This window comes from Mustela putorius, unplaced genomic scaffold (genome assembly GCF_011764305.1).
Source record: "Mustela putorius furo isolate JIRA1106 unplaced genomic scaffold, ASM1176430v1.1 tig00003845_pilon_pilon_pilon, whole genome shotgun sequence".
NCBI lineage: Eukaryota > Metazoa > Chordata > Mammalia > Carnivora > Mustelidae > Mustela > Mustela putorius.
Window position 1 is genome coordinate 31,576,998 of NW_025421998.1, and position 16,331 is coordinate 31,593,328.

General features: G+C 35.8%; 1 protein-coding gene across 13 annotated transcripts in view; it reads left to right on the forward strand.

The window, feature by feature from the left end:
* The window catches only part of ADAM22 (ADAM metallopeptidase domain 22), a 220,136-nt gene that overhangs the window by 148,326 nt on the left and 55,479 nt on the right, over positions 1-16,331 (forward strand). For all 13 annotated transcript variants that reach the window (XM_045089765.1, XM_045089764.1, XM_045089767.1 and 10 more), the window contains exons 7-13: positions 1,290-1,359; positions 6,011-6,081; positions 9,810-9,884; positions 11,493-11,564; positions 12,391-12,557; positions 14,075-14,159; positions 15,167-15,257. In XM_045089765.1, the coding sequence (XP_044945700.1) occupies positions 1,290-1,359; positions 6,011-6,081; positions 9,810-9,884; positions 11,493-11,564; positions 12,391-12,557; positions 14,075-14,159; positions 15,167-15,257 (631 nt within the window). The remainder of the gene's footprint in view (positions 1-1,289; positions 1,360-6,010; positions 6,082-9,809; positions 9,885-11,492; positions 11,565-12,390; positions 12,558-14,074; positions 14,160-15,166; positions 15,258-16,331) is intronic.

The following is a 16,331-nucleotide window of genomic DNA, read 5'->3' on the forward strand; positions in this document are numbered from 1 at the left end:
GAAATGGGATTTCCACTTCTCTTTCTTTTCTAGATTTCAGATTATTCTCTGTTGCCCATTGTCTGTAAAACCTTGTGCTGATGAAATGTAGAGAAATCTACATTTAATAAATCTACAATTAAGTTTTCTTAATTCTCTCCTTCCCTTTAGTTTCAACCTTCATTTTCCACAAATTAGAAAAGCATTGAGTTTATATGCAGAGAAGCTACATAGAACCTGTGGAGAAACATAACACACTTCCCTTCTTGCTCTGTGCTCACAGATACTCTTTCTTGTATTCAAGTGTCCAAACACTTGGGGCAAGTAATTTCTAAAAATATACACTGTTTTACCACCCATAAAGGGGAACTGTTTTGTTTTGTTTTTGTTTTGTTTTGTTTTGTTTTTAAGATTTTATTTATTTTTGCAAGAGAGGGTGAGGGATCATGAATGGAGGGGGGTGCAGAGGGAGGAGGCTCCCCACTAGCAGAGAGCCCGATGTGGGGCTCTATCCCAGGACCCTGGGATCATGACCTGAGCTGAAGGCAGACGCTTAACTGACTGAACCACCCAGGTGCCCAAGGGAAGCTGTTTGTATTGTGTTGTATTTTCTGGATGCCTGCTGTTGGCTTTTATATCACTTCACCTGGACAGTTGATGTTATTTACAACAATATCATGGTCATGAAACTTGACTATGTATGACATTCTTTGTTTTTTAATTGAAAGGAGCCAGAAATAACTCTTTGAATGTTCATTAATTTTCTTAGATGAAGCATGGTTTTTATGTCTGTTGGTTTGTCACAGAACTTATATGAAATTTGAATTTTGGAGCAAGGTCCACTTGGGCATCTACTTGCACTAGTCATCTTTTTCCCCAATACGAGATGATTGTGAGCTCTGCATGTCTTTGCCTGGTAAAACTATCTGGCTCTAAAAATGGGGCAGGGATCCATGGAAAGGAACCAGTTATGAAAAGCATTAGTCCATTTTCCCAGATGTCTTACTTCCCCTTGGGGGAAGAAGTTTATTCATTTATTTTCCATTACTACAGGCTTTGGCTTCTCTGTCCGCAAAGGCATTTTGTTTCTAATAGGAGATCTCTCTGGTGCTGGGGGAATCTGGGAGCAGGGGAGGGTTGTGTGGGGGCCTATTGCCTTTCCAAATCCAGGAAAGTGCATAGTCAAGCTGTGGTTCTTTTAGGAGTCTCAGCTTCTTGAGCTGTCATTGCCTGTGACTAGAGATAACTGGTTGAACTGGATTACTGGATAACTGGTTGGTGCTTAATCTCGGTTGTTTGTGTTCCTTCAGGAGGACTTCCATTTTCATTCGGTTTACAAGTCCAGACTGTTTGAATTTCCCCTGGATGATCTTCCATCCGGTATGATACTCATATGATGACTTTAAAAAAGTCAACTTTAATAATTCATTTAATAATTCATTTGAGCGAGTCTATATGTGGAATACCCTTTGCTCTTGACTGCTCATAACGGTTTTGGAGAGAAAGTGACATCGAGTCAAGGACCTCAAGAGAGAATAAAATGCAAGCTGACTTCATGTTTGTAGTGGATGAGTTTGGAAAGATACAGCTTAAGCACATTGAAGGAAGACTTTCTAAAATTAGAAAAAAATCAGTAAGGTATTTCTGAGTAGAGAAATAATGTTAGAGCAAAAATTGGTCTGCATAGACAAAATATAGAAAACTTCACTTCCAGTGCGATACCAATTCTGTAAATATAGGGATGAACTTGTAATCATTTTACTATTTGTTGTTTTCCTCAACTCTTTGTGCCTCGTTTTAGGAAATAACGATTATAGATTAATGCTTTTTATTATTATTGTTTTTTAAAAATCTGTTTATTCATTTTAGAGAGCAGGGAGGGGCAGAAGGGGAGGGAGAGAATCTCAGGCAGACTCCCCATTGAGCGCGAGCCTGATGCAGGGCTCCAGCCAGATCTGTCAGCCTTGAGATTTTGACCTGAGCTGATACGAAGAGTAGGACACTTAACCAACTGCACCTTCCAGGCGCCCCTAATACTTTTTTTTTTTATTATTGTGCTTTTTTGGTGAAATTAGTCTTTGCTTCTCATGTGTGTTTGTTTACAGGCCCATTTATTTACAGATGTTAGTTTGAGTTGCTTCCAAACCTTCACATGACTAGTAGGGCAGAGTACTTACACTTGGTGCTCGTTAGCAGAGCAGTGATTGTATGGAGGGCCTTTGTCTTCGGCTTTACAGGACTCCTCAGTTTTCTCCTCCTGAAGGTAGACCATACTCTGAATGTCTAATGTGGAGAAGCTTCCTTTCCTACTTAGTGAGCCCTGACCATGGCTATAGTACATTCTAATTGTTAATCTTTTATCTTCACTACAGTTCTGAGAGATTGATAGGGTTATTCACATTTTGTAGGTGAAGAAAAGGCAGGCTCAACTAGCCTGTCTTTTCCAGGTGCAGCAGCTCGTTGGGGGCTGAGCAGGGGTGGGGACTGTGCCACGGTGAGAATGTGCGCTGGGAGAGAGGCGCAGGGGAAATGGAACAATTCTCTGACGAGAGCACATCCTTATAAACTGCTGCTTAGGAAAACCACTGAAATGTTTACCTGGTTGGGGCGCCTGCTGGCTCAGTTGGAAGAGCACCCAACTCTAGATCTCAGGGTTGTGAGCTCAAGCCCCACACTGGGTGTAGAGATTACTTAAATAAATAAAAACTTAAATAAAAAAAAGTTTACGTTGTTTCCTCATTGGAAAATGAAATGAGTGTTTCCTAATGTTCCTTCTCTTAGGAGGTTCATAACTCCTTGACCTTCTGCAGGTTTCTCTCCTGCTGAGAAAAGGCTAGGGGATCCTGTTTTATAGAACTCACTATTTTGAAAAATCTGCAGGTAAGCATACAAATGCTCTTACTTTACATAGGGACTTTAGACTATCCTCAGTTACCTTATGAAACTTTACAATCCCTGTGATGAGCAGAAAATAAATCAGGACTAGCTGCCTGAGAATAAAACTACAATCTAATAGGGATTACTGGAAGCAGCAAACATTAATTAATATTTAAGGTAATAAATAAAGATCCCTATAAGGAATGCAATCCAATTGTACAATTTTTTTAGAATAAAATGTTTCCATCATAGTAAATTTTTTTTTTTAAGATTTTATTTTAAAGCTATCTCTATACCCAACATGGGGCTCGAATCTACAATGCTGAGATCAAGAGTCAAATGCTCTATTGACTGAAACAGCCATGCATCCCTGATCATACAGTTTTTTAAAAAACTTTGTTCAGGGTTTCTTTTCCACAGAAGCTTTAAAGATGACTTGGCACTTTTGCTTTCATTAAAAATAACTTCGAACATCTTCTTCCAAAACTCAGGTCTGTCTCAGTTTCTGGCTTTCTTTTCTTGTCAGAAGTTGGCACTATCAATTTTAAGAGTGTTATTTGTCTTTCTAGATGCTTGGATTTATTATGATAAGTCAGAAAAAAAAATCTTGTGAAATAAGCTCAAGAGTAAGCTTATTTATTTTAAATATAATAAGGTTTTCCTGGGATTTGGATTATCAGTACCTTTGTCTTGCTGTGCATTATGTACTTCCAAGAGAGAGAATATGATCAGGTGTTCCCCAAACCTGTTTAACTGTGGAAGCTTTTGTTTTCTATGACACATCTCTTGGAACCAGTGTCCCTAAGAAAACAGCTGAGAGGGGGCACCTGGGTGGCTCAGTGGGTTAAAGCCTCTGCCTTCAGCTCAGGTCATGATCACAGGGTCCTGGGATTGAGCCCCGAATCGGGCTCTCTGCTCAGCAGGGAGCCTTCTTCCCCCGCCCCCCAGCCACCTCTCTGCCTACTTGTGATCTCTGTTGGTCAGATAAATAAATAAACAATCTTAAAAAAAAATAAAAAAAGAAAGAAAGAAAGAAAGAAAAAAGCATCTGAGAAAGGTTTATTTATTTCCTATGGACCCCTTAACACAGTCTGTTTTTTAAAATTCCTGCAAAGAAATATATAAATCTTGTATAACATTATATGAGTTTTGGCACACGTGCATTCCCTTGGTGAGATTTGGCACATTTCTATCATCTTGGTATCTTCCTTTGTGCCTCTTCCCAGTTGGTACTACCCACTTCTGCAATCCCTTTTCTGACTTTTAGGTTAGCCTGTTTTAGATCTTCATGTAAATGGAATGACACATTGTGTCCAGTTTCTTTTGCTTAGCATATGCCTATGAGATTAATGTTGTCAGAGATTAGCAATAGTTCATTCTTTTCAGTTACTGGGTATGTTCTGCTATTTAGAGTTACCATAGTCTTTTATCCATTCTGTTGATGGACATTTGGGTTGTTTCCAGCTTTGGGCCATTACGAATAAAAGAACTCTAAACATTCTTATAAAAATCTTTTTTGTGGACACGTGTTTAAAATTCTTCTATCAAATACCCAGCAGTGGAATTATTGGATCTGAAGGTAGGTTTGTGTTTGTACAGTAGGTTCTCACACGGCAGTGCACATACAGAGACTGCTGGCTCCGTGTTGAGAGGTTTTTTTCAGGCTCCTGAATTGAGATATGGATGACATTAGAGGAAAGCTGTACCATTAGGTATACCTAATACCATTAGGTATTGTAATTGTTTACAACTTGACGAGTTTATAGAGTTTATAGAGATAAGTGTACATCCATGGAGTTATCACCATAATCCCTGCCCTGAGTGTGCCCATTAACTCTGAAAGTTTCTTTCCACCATCTTTATTATTGTTATTGCGTTATTAGTAGTAGTAGTGAAAAGACTGCAACATAAGATCTACACTGTTAGCAGAATTTATGTATACAGTATAGTATTATTAATTCTGGCTGTTCTGCTGTACAGGACTTTTAGGACTTACTCCTCTTGTAGAACGGAAACCTTGTGCCCTTTGACTAATACCTCCCTGCTTCCCCCTTTTCTCAGCTCTGGGCAGCTGTCATTCCATTTTCTGCTCCTAGGAGTTTGACTGTTTCAGATTTCTTATCTACGTGGTATCATGTAGTATTTGTCCTTTTGTGTCTGACTAGTTTCACTTAGTGTAATGTCCTTCAGGTTCATCCATGTTATCACAAATGGAGAGATTTCTTTTATTTTTTTTAAAGGCTGAATAATACTTTATTGCATATTTATACCACATTTTCTTTATCCATTCATCCACTGATGAACATTGAGGTTGTTTCTATATCTTGGCTTGTGAATCCTGCTGCAATGAACAACGGAGGACAGGTATCTCTTTGAGATCCTGATTTTAATTCCTTTGTCTACCCAGAACTGGGTTTACAGGATCATATGATATTGTATTTTAATTCTTTGTGAGGAACTCCATACTGTTTTCCATAGTGGCTGTACTGGTTTCTAGAGTTTTTGATTCAGTACATCGTGGATGGGTTATGAGAGTTTGCATTTCCCACAAGACCAAGGTAATGTTCATACCGTTAGTTTTTGGACTGTATCTGAGCACTCTGGTTGTATGAAAAATTGCTGAACCTTTTTCTAAAGTAGTTGTACCATTTGGTACTCTCATCAACACTACCTGAGAGATCTAGTTGTGTCACATCTTCATTAGCATTTGGTGTGTCATTATTTAATGAAGATCAGTCATGGGAAAACCAGGTTGGCTATTCAGAAGATTCTTGTTCAAGAATGTGGTAGTATTTATAGGAAAAATAGGAGAAAATTTTGGAGATAAAACAGTAATAATGTTTGAAACTTTTTAAGTTGTATTCATTCATGATGTATTTTAGTTAGCATGCATATGAACACAATTATTTTGATTAATGTTCTGTATATCTTTAAGTGTGATGTACATTATAAAACTTATAACCATATAGTTATAATTATATAATGTGTAAGTTATTTATATTAATTATTAATAACTATAGTAATCGCTAATAGTTAATAACTGAATTGAATATAATTATACAATTTGTACTAGGAAGGGATAGTAAAACTTTGATTGCCTTGTCTGAAAGAAACCTGGCAAATGCACTGTTAATTTATTTTTATTTCCTTTTAGAATTTCAACAAGTACACATCACTCCACCAAAATTTATTTTGAAGCCAAAACCAAAAAGAAGTAAACGGCAGGTATGTATTCATTGGTTATTCTTTGATGTTTTTAAAAACACGTGGCAACTCCCAGTCATTTAACTCTACACTAAGTCTCTGTAAGGTCTCTGTAAGAGGGTTAAGTATTAGTTTTGGCATTTGTCAGGGTGTGGTGAACAGTAAGGTGACAGATCTATAGGAACAGTGGAAGGAGGCCATGTTATTTCATAGACTCAAAAAGGACTCAAGATAGTGTTGATAATGTGGTTTTTCATCAAACAGATGGATTATGGCCCCAGCTATGGCATCTCCAGTTCTTTCTATCATAGGCCTCTTTTCTTGCCTAGGTTGTATCACGTCATGGAGTCTACTTGTAAAAATACCCCCTTAAGAGGGAATCCATCAGTTTTTTTTTTTTTTTAAGATTTTATTTATTTATTTGACAGACAGAGATCACAAGTAGGCAGAGAGGCAGGCAGAGCGAGACGGAGAAGCAGGCTCCCTGCTACGCAGAGAGCCCAATGCAGGACTCGATCCCAGGACCCTGAGATCATGACCTGAGCCGAAAGCAGAGTCTTTAACCCACTGAGCCACCCAGGTGCCCAATCCATCAGGTTTTAAAGCCACAAAATGCTATTGTCACACTTCAGCTATGCTGCAGTCTGGGTTATAAACTCAGGATGTCTGCTTTATAAACATTCAGTGGATCTTGGACTTAGCAAAAATAGTAAGTCCTTGTATCATGCTTTACATCACATGAAGTAGGTACTGTCAACCCCCTTTCACAGAGGGGGGAGAAATGATGTCTTTGAAATGTGAAAATGACCAAAACCATAAAGCTGGGAAATGGTTGAGGTGGAATAAGAACTCCAATCATCAGAATTCCGTATCAGTTCCCTCATTTGTGGAGTCTAAAACATACATGAGTAAACAAACAAACAAAAAGCAGAATCAGACATGTAGGTATAGAGAATAAACAGGTGGTTGCCAGAGGGAAGTGAGTAGAAGGATGGGCAACATGGCTGAAGGACAGTGGGAGACTTAGGCTTCCAGGTGGGGAATGAGAAAGTCGTGGGGGTAAAGGGCACAGCACTGGGAATAATCAGTGATATTGTAATAGTGTTGTCTCGCGACAGATGTCAACTACCCTTGCGGTGAGCACGGCATATTGTATGGAGAAGTTGAATCACTTACGTCCTACACCTGGGACCAATGTAACATAGTGTATCCAGTACATTCAGAAAAGAAAAGGAGCGAGAACTCTACTTACTAAAATTAAGATATCATGTATTATGTGTGTGTGTTTGGCATAAAAAACACCAGATGAGAGAAATGTAAGATTTCTAGTAAGATTTCTAGTAAGAAACCAGTTAATCTTCTGTTTAAAATATGTTTAATAAGTATGAAATAAAATAACTTTATAGGCACATTTCTAACGTGAATAATAACTGGTTTTTGTTTGTTTGTTTTATTGAGGCACAGGTGCTTGTGCCTGGTTGTGTTCTAAGAATTTCAATCATATTAACACACTTAATCCTCTTAAAATCTTATGAGGAAGGTAGTATTATTATTATCGCCATTTTACTACTAAGGACATTGAGGTGTAAGAAGCTTAAGAACCTTGCCCAAGGTAATAGTGGTGGAGTTCAGTTTCTGACCTCGAAAGTCTATTCTCAGAGAAGTGTTCATAACCATTATGCTTTATATAGTTCTGCCTCTCAGAAGGCTTTGTGTTCCATGAATTGCTACCACAAACTTTATGTATTTTGTGGATATATGTATATATTGAGGCCCAGTTAAGTAAATGACGATTGCCAACAAGATTTAATTTGAAATAATGTTTATTTTCATGAATTATGAGATAAGAGGATAGGATAATTTTATTTTTTCTTCTCAAATTTTTTAATGGGGGGCACCTGGGTAGCTCAGTCAGTCGAAAGTCTGCCTTCAGTTTAGGTCGTGATCCCAGGGTCCTGGAATGGAGCCTGCACAGGGCTCATCAGGAGCTCATCAGGCTCCCTGCTCAGTGGGGAGTCTGCTTCTCCCTCTCCATCTGCCCCTCCTTCTGCTTATGTTTTTTTCTTTCTCTTTCAAATAAATAAATACAAACTTCTTAAAATTTTTTATTTATTTAAAATTTCATTTATTTATTTTAAAAAAATTTTTAAGTTCAGTTAATTAATATCTAATGTATTATTGGTTTCAGAGGTAGAAGTCAGTGATTCATTGGTCTTACATAATACCAAGTGTTCATTAAATCACGTGCCTTCCTTAATGTCCAGTACCCAGATACCCCATCCCCAACTCCCTCCCCTCCAGCAAACCTCAGTTTGTTTCCTATGGTTAAGAGTTTCTCATGGTTTGTCTCCCTCTCTGATTTCCTCTTGTTTACTTTTTCCCTCCCTTCCCCTATGATCCTCTGTTTTGTTTCTTAAATTCCACATACAAGTGAGATCATATGATAAGTATGGCATTATGGAATACGTCCATTTTACAGCTCTTGTTAAAGACTGTGTTATAGAAGAACTGCGTATAGCTGCCTTAGTGTCCTACCAGTAGCATCCACTGATTGTGATTTTGAAGGTGGAGAAAATCATTGTTGAACAGACAGATATAATATAGCTGTAATAGATAATGGAAAACTGCCTGGAAGTTCTCAAAACTATTTGAACAAAGCTCTTATATCATTTGGGGTTCCCTTGAACTGTACCAGAGGAAGAAAGGGCATTCTCAATCCCAGATTTGGATATTATAGGATAAAAGTGTCCATTAGACACCCCCTGTATCCTCTCAGAGATCCTCAGAAGCTTGAATTAAACCAGAAAGAATGTATTTCATGTGTTACAATCTCCAAGGTACACTGGGTGAATGAAAGTTGCCTGATGCAAAAGCTAGTGAAATAAATAGAAGTACTAAATCAAATATATGTTATATTTGATTTTATATGCATAACTATTTCTGTTATTTCTGTGCTAAACCCATTGTGGGGAAAAAAGTTAGCAACTAGATAGAAAGGGAACAGAAGTGAGAGGAAGACTTCAGTCCTGAACTTCTTTATAGTTCTTTATTCAATCTTTGACTTATATGAATTTATTACCTGTTCAAAAACTGAGTAAAATTGACAAAAATGAGGCAAATTTTGAAGAGATAAAAGTGGAAATGTTGTTTATTTCTCTCACATGTTTTAGTTTTTTTTAAATTAAAACACTTTTTTCAGCCTTATTGAAGTATAATTAATTGACAAAATTGTTAAATACTTGAAGTATACAATGGGATGATTTTATATATATATAGTGAAAAGAACATCTCCATTGAATTAATTAATGTATCTGTCACCTCACATATTTACCTTTTTTCCCCCCTTAGTGAAAACATTTAAGTTCTGTCCGCAAATTTCAATTATATAAGACAGTGTTATCAATGTTGCTGTCCATGAGTGAATGGCTGGATCAAGAAAATGTTTTATATACATATATATACACACATATATATAGTGGAGTTTCATTCAGCCTTGAAAAAGAAGGAGATCCTACCATTTTTGACAACATGGATGAACCTGGAAGGCATTGTGCTAAATGAAAGAAGCCAGACAAAAAAGATAAATACCGCATGGTATCACTTATATGTGGAAACAAGAAAAAAAAAGTCAAATTCACAAAACAGTAGAAAAGTGGTTGTATGCAACATAATGTGTAACATATTTTTTGGTTTTCCACAGCCAAGTTCAGAGGGCTTATTTAGGTGCTATTTCTTTTACCATATTGCAGCTTCGTCGACATCCTCGTAATGTGGAGGAGGAAACCAAATATATTGAGCTGATGATTGTCAACGATCATCTGATGGTAGGATTTGCTGAACCGTCTGTTGGTTGAACTTGTCTGGGCCAAGGGGTAAAACTGGTGGGTGCAGAAATATGTTTAGAAGAAACAAGAAACCCAGAAAATTTTAACTTGGAAAAGACATTTGTGTATCTCGATGCATTTTGTTAGCCAGTAACAACCTCTAAATTGGAAACATTCTTAGGTGGAAATGACTAGGAGTACTTTGTGACATTCCAGAAATATTTCTTTGACTTAAAATTAGTCAACCCTTTGGATTTGCTTAATGAATATTTATATATTGAGGAAATCAGCAAGGCACCAGTAATATGACACTGTAGTTTGCAGTGTACAACTTTATCCTAATAAAAGGAAAGGAGTTTTTCAGTTTCTGGCTTGCTATGCAGCAAACCATATGGAAATGCTTATATAGGCAAGCAGTGAAGATTTTAGGATAGGAATCTGGAAAGACTTCCTTCTTGCTGAGTCATTTATTTTGACCAAGAGTATGTATTTTCAGTTCATGGGCATGTTGTAGGCAGTGGCTTACATTTACAGCACAGCAGTGAGTTGTAATGTTAATTGCTCTATATAACCACAGTTTTGAACTAAACATGTTCAGTGAAGCACTTTGCTGAATTTTACTTAATTTCAGGTTTAAGTGCATTTTAATTTACTTGAGTGATTTAGTTGAGGGAAAATATGTCATTTGCATATGATTAAGCAAACATTGATCATCTATTCTTGCTACTACTACTACTACTACAACTAATAAAATCCAGATTGAGTTTTTCTTCTTTGTTCAGGCTAGAACTAAGTTTTATCTTTCTAACCTTTTTGAAGTCAGTGAATGTTACTGTTTCCTGAGATTTTTATATGATCAGAATAAGTTGTAAGAACATATAATTTCAACTTTTTAGAATAGCACACATTCAGATGTCTATAGAGATCTATAAGTAGATAACACAAATGAAGTAAGCCAGATTTGGAAACAATAGGGAGGAGTGAGGCCTGTGGCAAAAGAAAGATACCTGGCCTTACTAATGGGAGTGGTTGCCTCTCAGTACTTGCTTGTTTTCACCATGGGAGGATGCTAATTTTAAGTGAAGCCAAAAACCAGGTGTTACATGGTATTTCCTGGTTTTTAAAACACTACTGAGGCCAAATAAAAGGTTTATGTGAGCCATATCTAGCTTTAAGCTACCTCTTTGTGACCCTTATTGTAGGGCTTTCTTCTCCTTTACTGATTAATTCTCGTAGAACTAGTGAGTTTTTAAAGTTATAGCAGTGTTCACATACACTTTCTGGCTATCCACCCTACTTGTATTTGCATGTCTTGTAATTCATAGATAACTTTAATATGTTTTTTCATTTTCAATAACTATTCTGTGTTAAAAATAAACTTGTGAAATGAATGGAATAGGTATTTTTACTTCATCTCACCTTTGAGTAAACTGAGGCCTCAAAATTTTAAGAGCCTTGCTTCAGACTACACAGCATATAAAGAACTAGTTCTTAACAGTTATAATTTTTTTATAGAAAGCCAAAGAGATGTTTCCGTTACACCGCGTTTTCTTTGACAAGGTGCTTATTTGGAAACCCTTCACTTTTGTTTGTTTCTTTTGTTTTCAGTTTAAAAAACATCGGCTTTCAGTTGTACATACTAATACATATGCGAAATCTGTGGTGAACATGGCGGATTTAGTAAGTATCAACTCGATTCAGTATTGCCATAGAGGAATGTCATCTCCTGATTGCTAACAGAATGTACAATATGGTTCTTGTACTTTTGGTGCTCTGAATTGAGCATCAGGCAAGGTGTCCCATAAGTCCCTTACGTTATTTTGCCGTGGACTTGATTGATTTTGATCTCTGACTGGGAAGATGAAAAAGTTACCCGTGGATTGATGCTTGAAATTTCGCCTTATGTTTTTCACATTGAAAAATAAAAAGTTGAGTCCTAGTACTAACAGAGTACTTCCAACATTGGAGAAACAGTATAGGCAGTTGTGCTATTTTCAAGAGAGTGCCTGTTTGTGTACTAATCATGCACTAGTAATCCCACTATATTTACTTTATGAATCTTTTCTTGAGAAGGCACTGTAGGTAGCTTCTCCATGAGTTTAATTGGGGCCAGTCAGGTTACATAGAAATTATATCCCAGGGGAGTCTTTGTTGTTCCGTTCTTTGCCTGGGAAACCCAGGAATGCATGAAATCTTTCTCCAGGGTCCCAAAAAACAGACTTGGAGAGATCCTTGAAAAAGGTTGCAAACGTTTGTCAGAAAGTGTTCTTTTGTTTCTTACTAGTGCATTCTTCTTTGGGTTTTAGTTGTAAAGAGTTTGACTCTCTGTAACTCAAGGAAAATGCATGTGAATTAGAGAAATAATTATCTCCCTTAAAGACAATAGAGTTTTTTACCTTTAACTAAAACCCAGGATTTTTCAAAAAAGGAGTTTTATAGTCCTGTTCATAAATCATTTGACTTTACCATATGTATAACTAGTGTGTTTCTTTTGTTAATATACCAGATATATAAAGACCAACTGAAGACTAGGATAGTATTGGTTGCCATGGAAACCTGGGCAGCGGACAACAAGTTTGCCATATCTGAAAATCCACTGATCACCCTCCGTGAGTTTATGAAATACAGGAGGGATTTTATCAAAGAGAAGAGTGATGCAGTTCACCTTTTTTCGTACGTAACTTTGATTTATTGCTTTTTTTGGTTCCCTGATAAATGCTCTATTACTTGAGCCTGAGATGTATCCTTTCTCCTGTATAATGAAAGTAAGATTTGACATGGCAATATGTTTGAAAGGATTTTTAAAGTGCAGGTTGTTAGGAGTTGTCATGAAAGTGTAAAAAGTTTAGTTTTGAGTTATTTTATTATTGTATGTATATTTTTATTTACTTTTCAAGAGCTTTAAGCAGAACATTTATTGAGTAAAATTATTGTTAATACTCATAAAGAATATTCTTCACAGATTAATTATATTTAAAGTTTCTGTATTTTAAATGTTAGCGTTCCCTTTGCTTTGGTTCTAAGGTGAGACCTTAGTATTTCTGGAGTTTGTTTTTAATTTTTTCTCAATTTCATTTTTTTTTTTTTGAGGTAAAATGCGTATTTGATATAATAGCAAACTATATATTATAGCATTTAAAAAACACTATTTTATAAAGTAAGATCTGTTGAAGAAAGTTATAAATGGAAGTAAAAGAGTGTATTTTTGTGTAACTTTTACATTTTACACAATTTCACATTTATAGAAATGTTGCAGGGATACTACAAGGAAATATATGCTCTTTACCCAGATTCATTAATTATTTACATTTTGCCCCATTTGCTTATGATTTTCTTCCTTCTTTCCTTCTTCCCTTTTCCGTCCCTCCCTTCCTTTTTTCCCTTTCATCCATTTATCCATCGATTTTTTTTTTCCCCTGAACCATTTGAGAGCAAGTTGGAGATACGCACTTACTGGGCCTTCATTACTAAATACATGTATATTCCCTAAAGATAAAGACATTCTCTGATATCACTGTAGTAAATTATTAAATTTTTATCGATTAAATTTTATTAAAATTTATATTTAAATTATTAAAACTAGAAAATGTAACAAGATACCACACTTTTAAGTAACCTATATTCAGGTTTCTCCAACTATCTGAATAATGTCTTTGATAGCTAATTCCCTCCCCCCATTCAGGATCTAACACAAGGTCATGCATCACATTTAATTGTCCTGTCTCCTGTCTCTTCTGTCTCCTTTAATTTGGGACATTTCCTCTGCCTTTCTTGGTTTATTTTGGGTTTAACATTTTTGAAGAGTGTAGGTCAGTTATGTTACAGAGTGTTCCCCATTGTGGGGATGTCTGATGTTTTCCCGTTAAGACATTCAAGTTGGGCATTTGGATCAGAAATACCACAGAAGTGATTTTGTATCCTTTCTCAGAGTACACTATGTTAGTGACTTTTTTTAAACCAGTATAGTTCTGTTGAAGGTATTATTGCTCATGCGGGGAAACATCCCTCTCAGAAACTCTTTTGTTCAGTTCCGTGTGTAAACAGTATTCACATTCCTCCCTTTACCTCAGGAATATACAAAATAGGAATGTATTTGCATTGAGAAAATAAGTGTGGTAAATTAATAATGAGAGGTACAGTGATACTTGGAACTCTGAACAGTAAGCATTTTTCATTTCCTTTTCTAAAAGGGGAAGTCAATTTGAGAGTAGCCGGAGCGGGGCGGCTTATATTGGTGGGATTTGCTCGTTGCTGAAAGGAGGAGGCGTGAATGAAGTAGGTGTGAACATCTGTACGATACAAAGTGGTATGATGGCTGAAAATGTTTTCCTAATATTTAAGAGATAGTTTCTCATATTCCATATTCTCTAGGTGTTAGGTTCTTTTATTTACAACCAATATGGTTGCTATAAATGACCAGAGGACAGAGAATAGGAAAATAATGGAAGATAATATTTGATCATTTTTTTCATGTTCTACTAGTATAATCTCCAAATTTAGCTATTTAAAGATTATATAGATAAAATCTTTACTTTTATTTTTATTGAAAATAAGGCCCTATTACTTTGGCTGATTTCCTGGAGAATTGAGTAATTCATGGAACATTAACTTATTGCCTAACAACCCAACTGAAAATTTTCTTCCTTCTTCAATATTTGGCAGATTTTTGGAGGAAAAATAGATTAAATTTTTCGAAGAGTTCTTTTTACCCCTGAGGCCCTAAGTCTCATGGAAATGATCTAGAAGAAAACTACTTGAATCTACATATTGAAGAAAATATCTTTAGATCTCAAGTTTCTTTAGATCACAGATCATTCCCACTTCCTGTTACTCATACTGTTTGTTTTCTGAAGCCACATTCTATTTAATTTGGGAAAATTTCGGGCATGCAAGTGGATGCACAGAAATGAATAAGTTCCAAATAATGTACACATTTATTAATATTTAAAAGACGGACTGAAGTATATACAAGTATTAAGTTTTTCAGATATGCCACTGATGAAATTTGTACTCAGAATTAAACTTAAGTTTCTAAGCCCAAAAGGTGGTGATTCGCTGGCTTCTAGTCTTCCTTATAAGATTGAATCAAACATGGGTTTATTTCTTTCAGCTTTTGATAAATGCTCCATTGTTTAGCTTTATCTACTGTATGTTTAACCTCTGCTAATTAGGATGCTTAGAAATTAGTTGATTCCAATTATATCGTGACATTTTTCTCTGGCCATCTTAAATAAAAAATAATTCTCATTTACATGTATTTTGTTTTTGCTCTTGTTTTTCAGTTTGGGAAAACTGATTTAATGGCTGTTACACTCGCCCAGTCATTAGCCCATAACATTGGTATTATCTCAGACAAAAGAAAGTTGGCAAGTGGTAAGTTCACCCTGTGCTTTAGTTGTATTTAAAATGCACTCTCTATAAGTGTTTTGGAGAATGAGATTTTAAATTCAGTTGTTTGATCAAAAGAGTTTGGGTGGTAGTATAAGATAAACAGCTGGGGCATACAGTATTTTCTTCAAAAATGTTTCAAGGTGTTTGTCCTGCAGATGAAAATTTCTCCATGTGTAATAAACATTTAAAGCTATGTGATGAAAAATTCATTGTTGAATTTAACCTAAAAAAGGACAAAATAAGCTCAGTTTCATAATTTTAAATGGTCAGTACAGAATCTTAGGCTTGTAGGTTCAAGGCATACCATTTTATTATGGTTTATTTAAAACTCTCTTACTATGGCCACAAAGGAGAACTTGGCTGCTAACGGGCTCAGTAAAATATGGACCTGATAAACTATGCTAGGATTAGCATCTTGCAAGAATATATTTTCCCAAGTAGGTAATGTTAATTCACCAGGAATAGTCAAACATCATGTATTTGGAGTAAAGTTGATAGGAATCCTGTTTATCTTAATATTTTAATAACAAATATAAATATTGTTTATTTGACTAATAACTTTTACCATTTCTGAAGCCTGTTATAAGACAGAAAATCAAATACTAGTATTATCTACATCTAGATACTCATTTAATCCTCAAGATAACCATCATTAGCTCCATTTTACAGAATAAAGTGACTGGATGTTAAAAGGGTAATGTCTCCAAGATTACTCATATACGTAAGTGGCAAGTCCACATTTTGAGCCCAGGTATTTTAAGCCTTTCTGCTTAAACAATACATTGTACTGCCTTCTACCAGCAGCTTTGGTGCAGAGGTTTTAAAACTGGACAAGAAATCCTAAGGATTCCCATAAGGGACTGTGAAACCAGAATCCTGTAATGATGCTGTTTCATTGGTATTGGGTTGTTAAGCCATTTTAAAGCATTTCAATGAGTGCTTTAGAAATAAGGCCACTTGTTTAAATATCAAGATTTTATTTTAGTAAAAATTACATAATCTTGATGTAGTCAAAGTCTATTTTTTGTTATTATGCATTGCATGCAGAACTTTAAG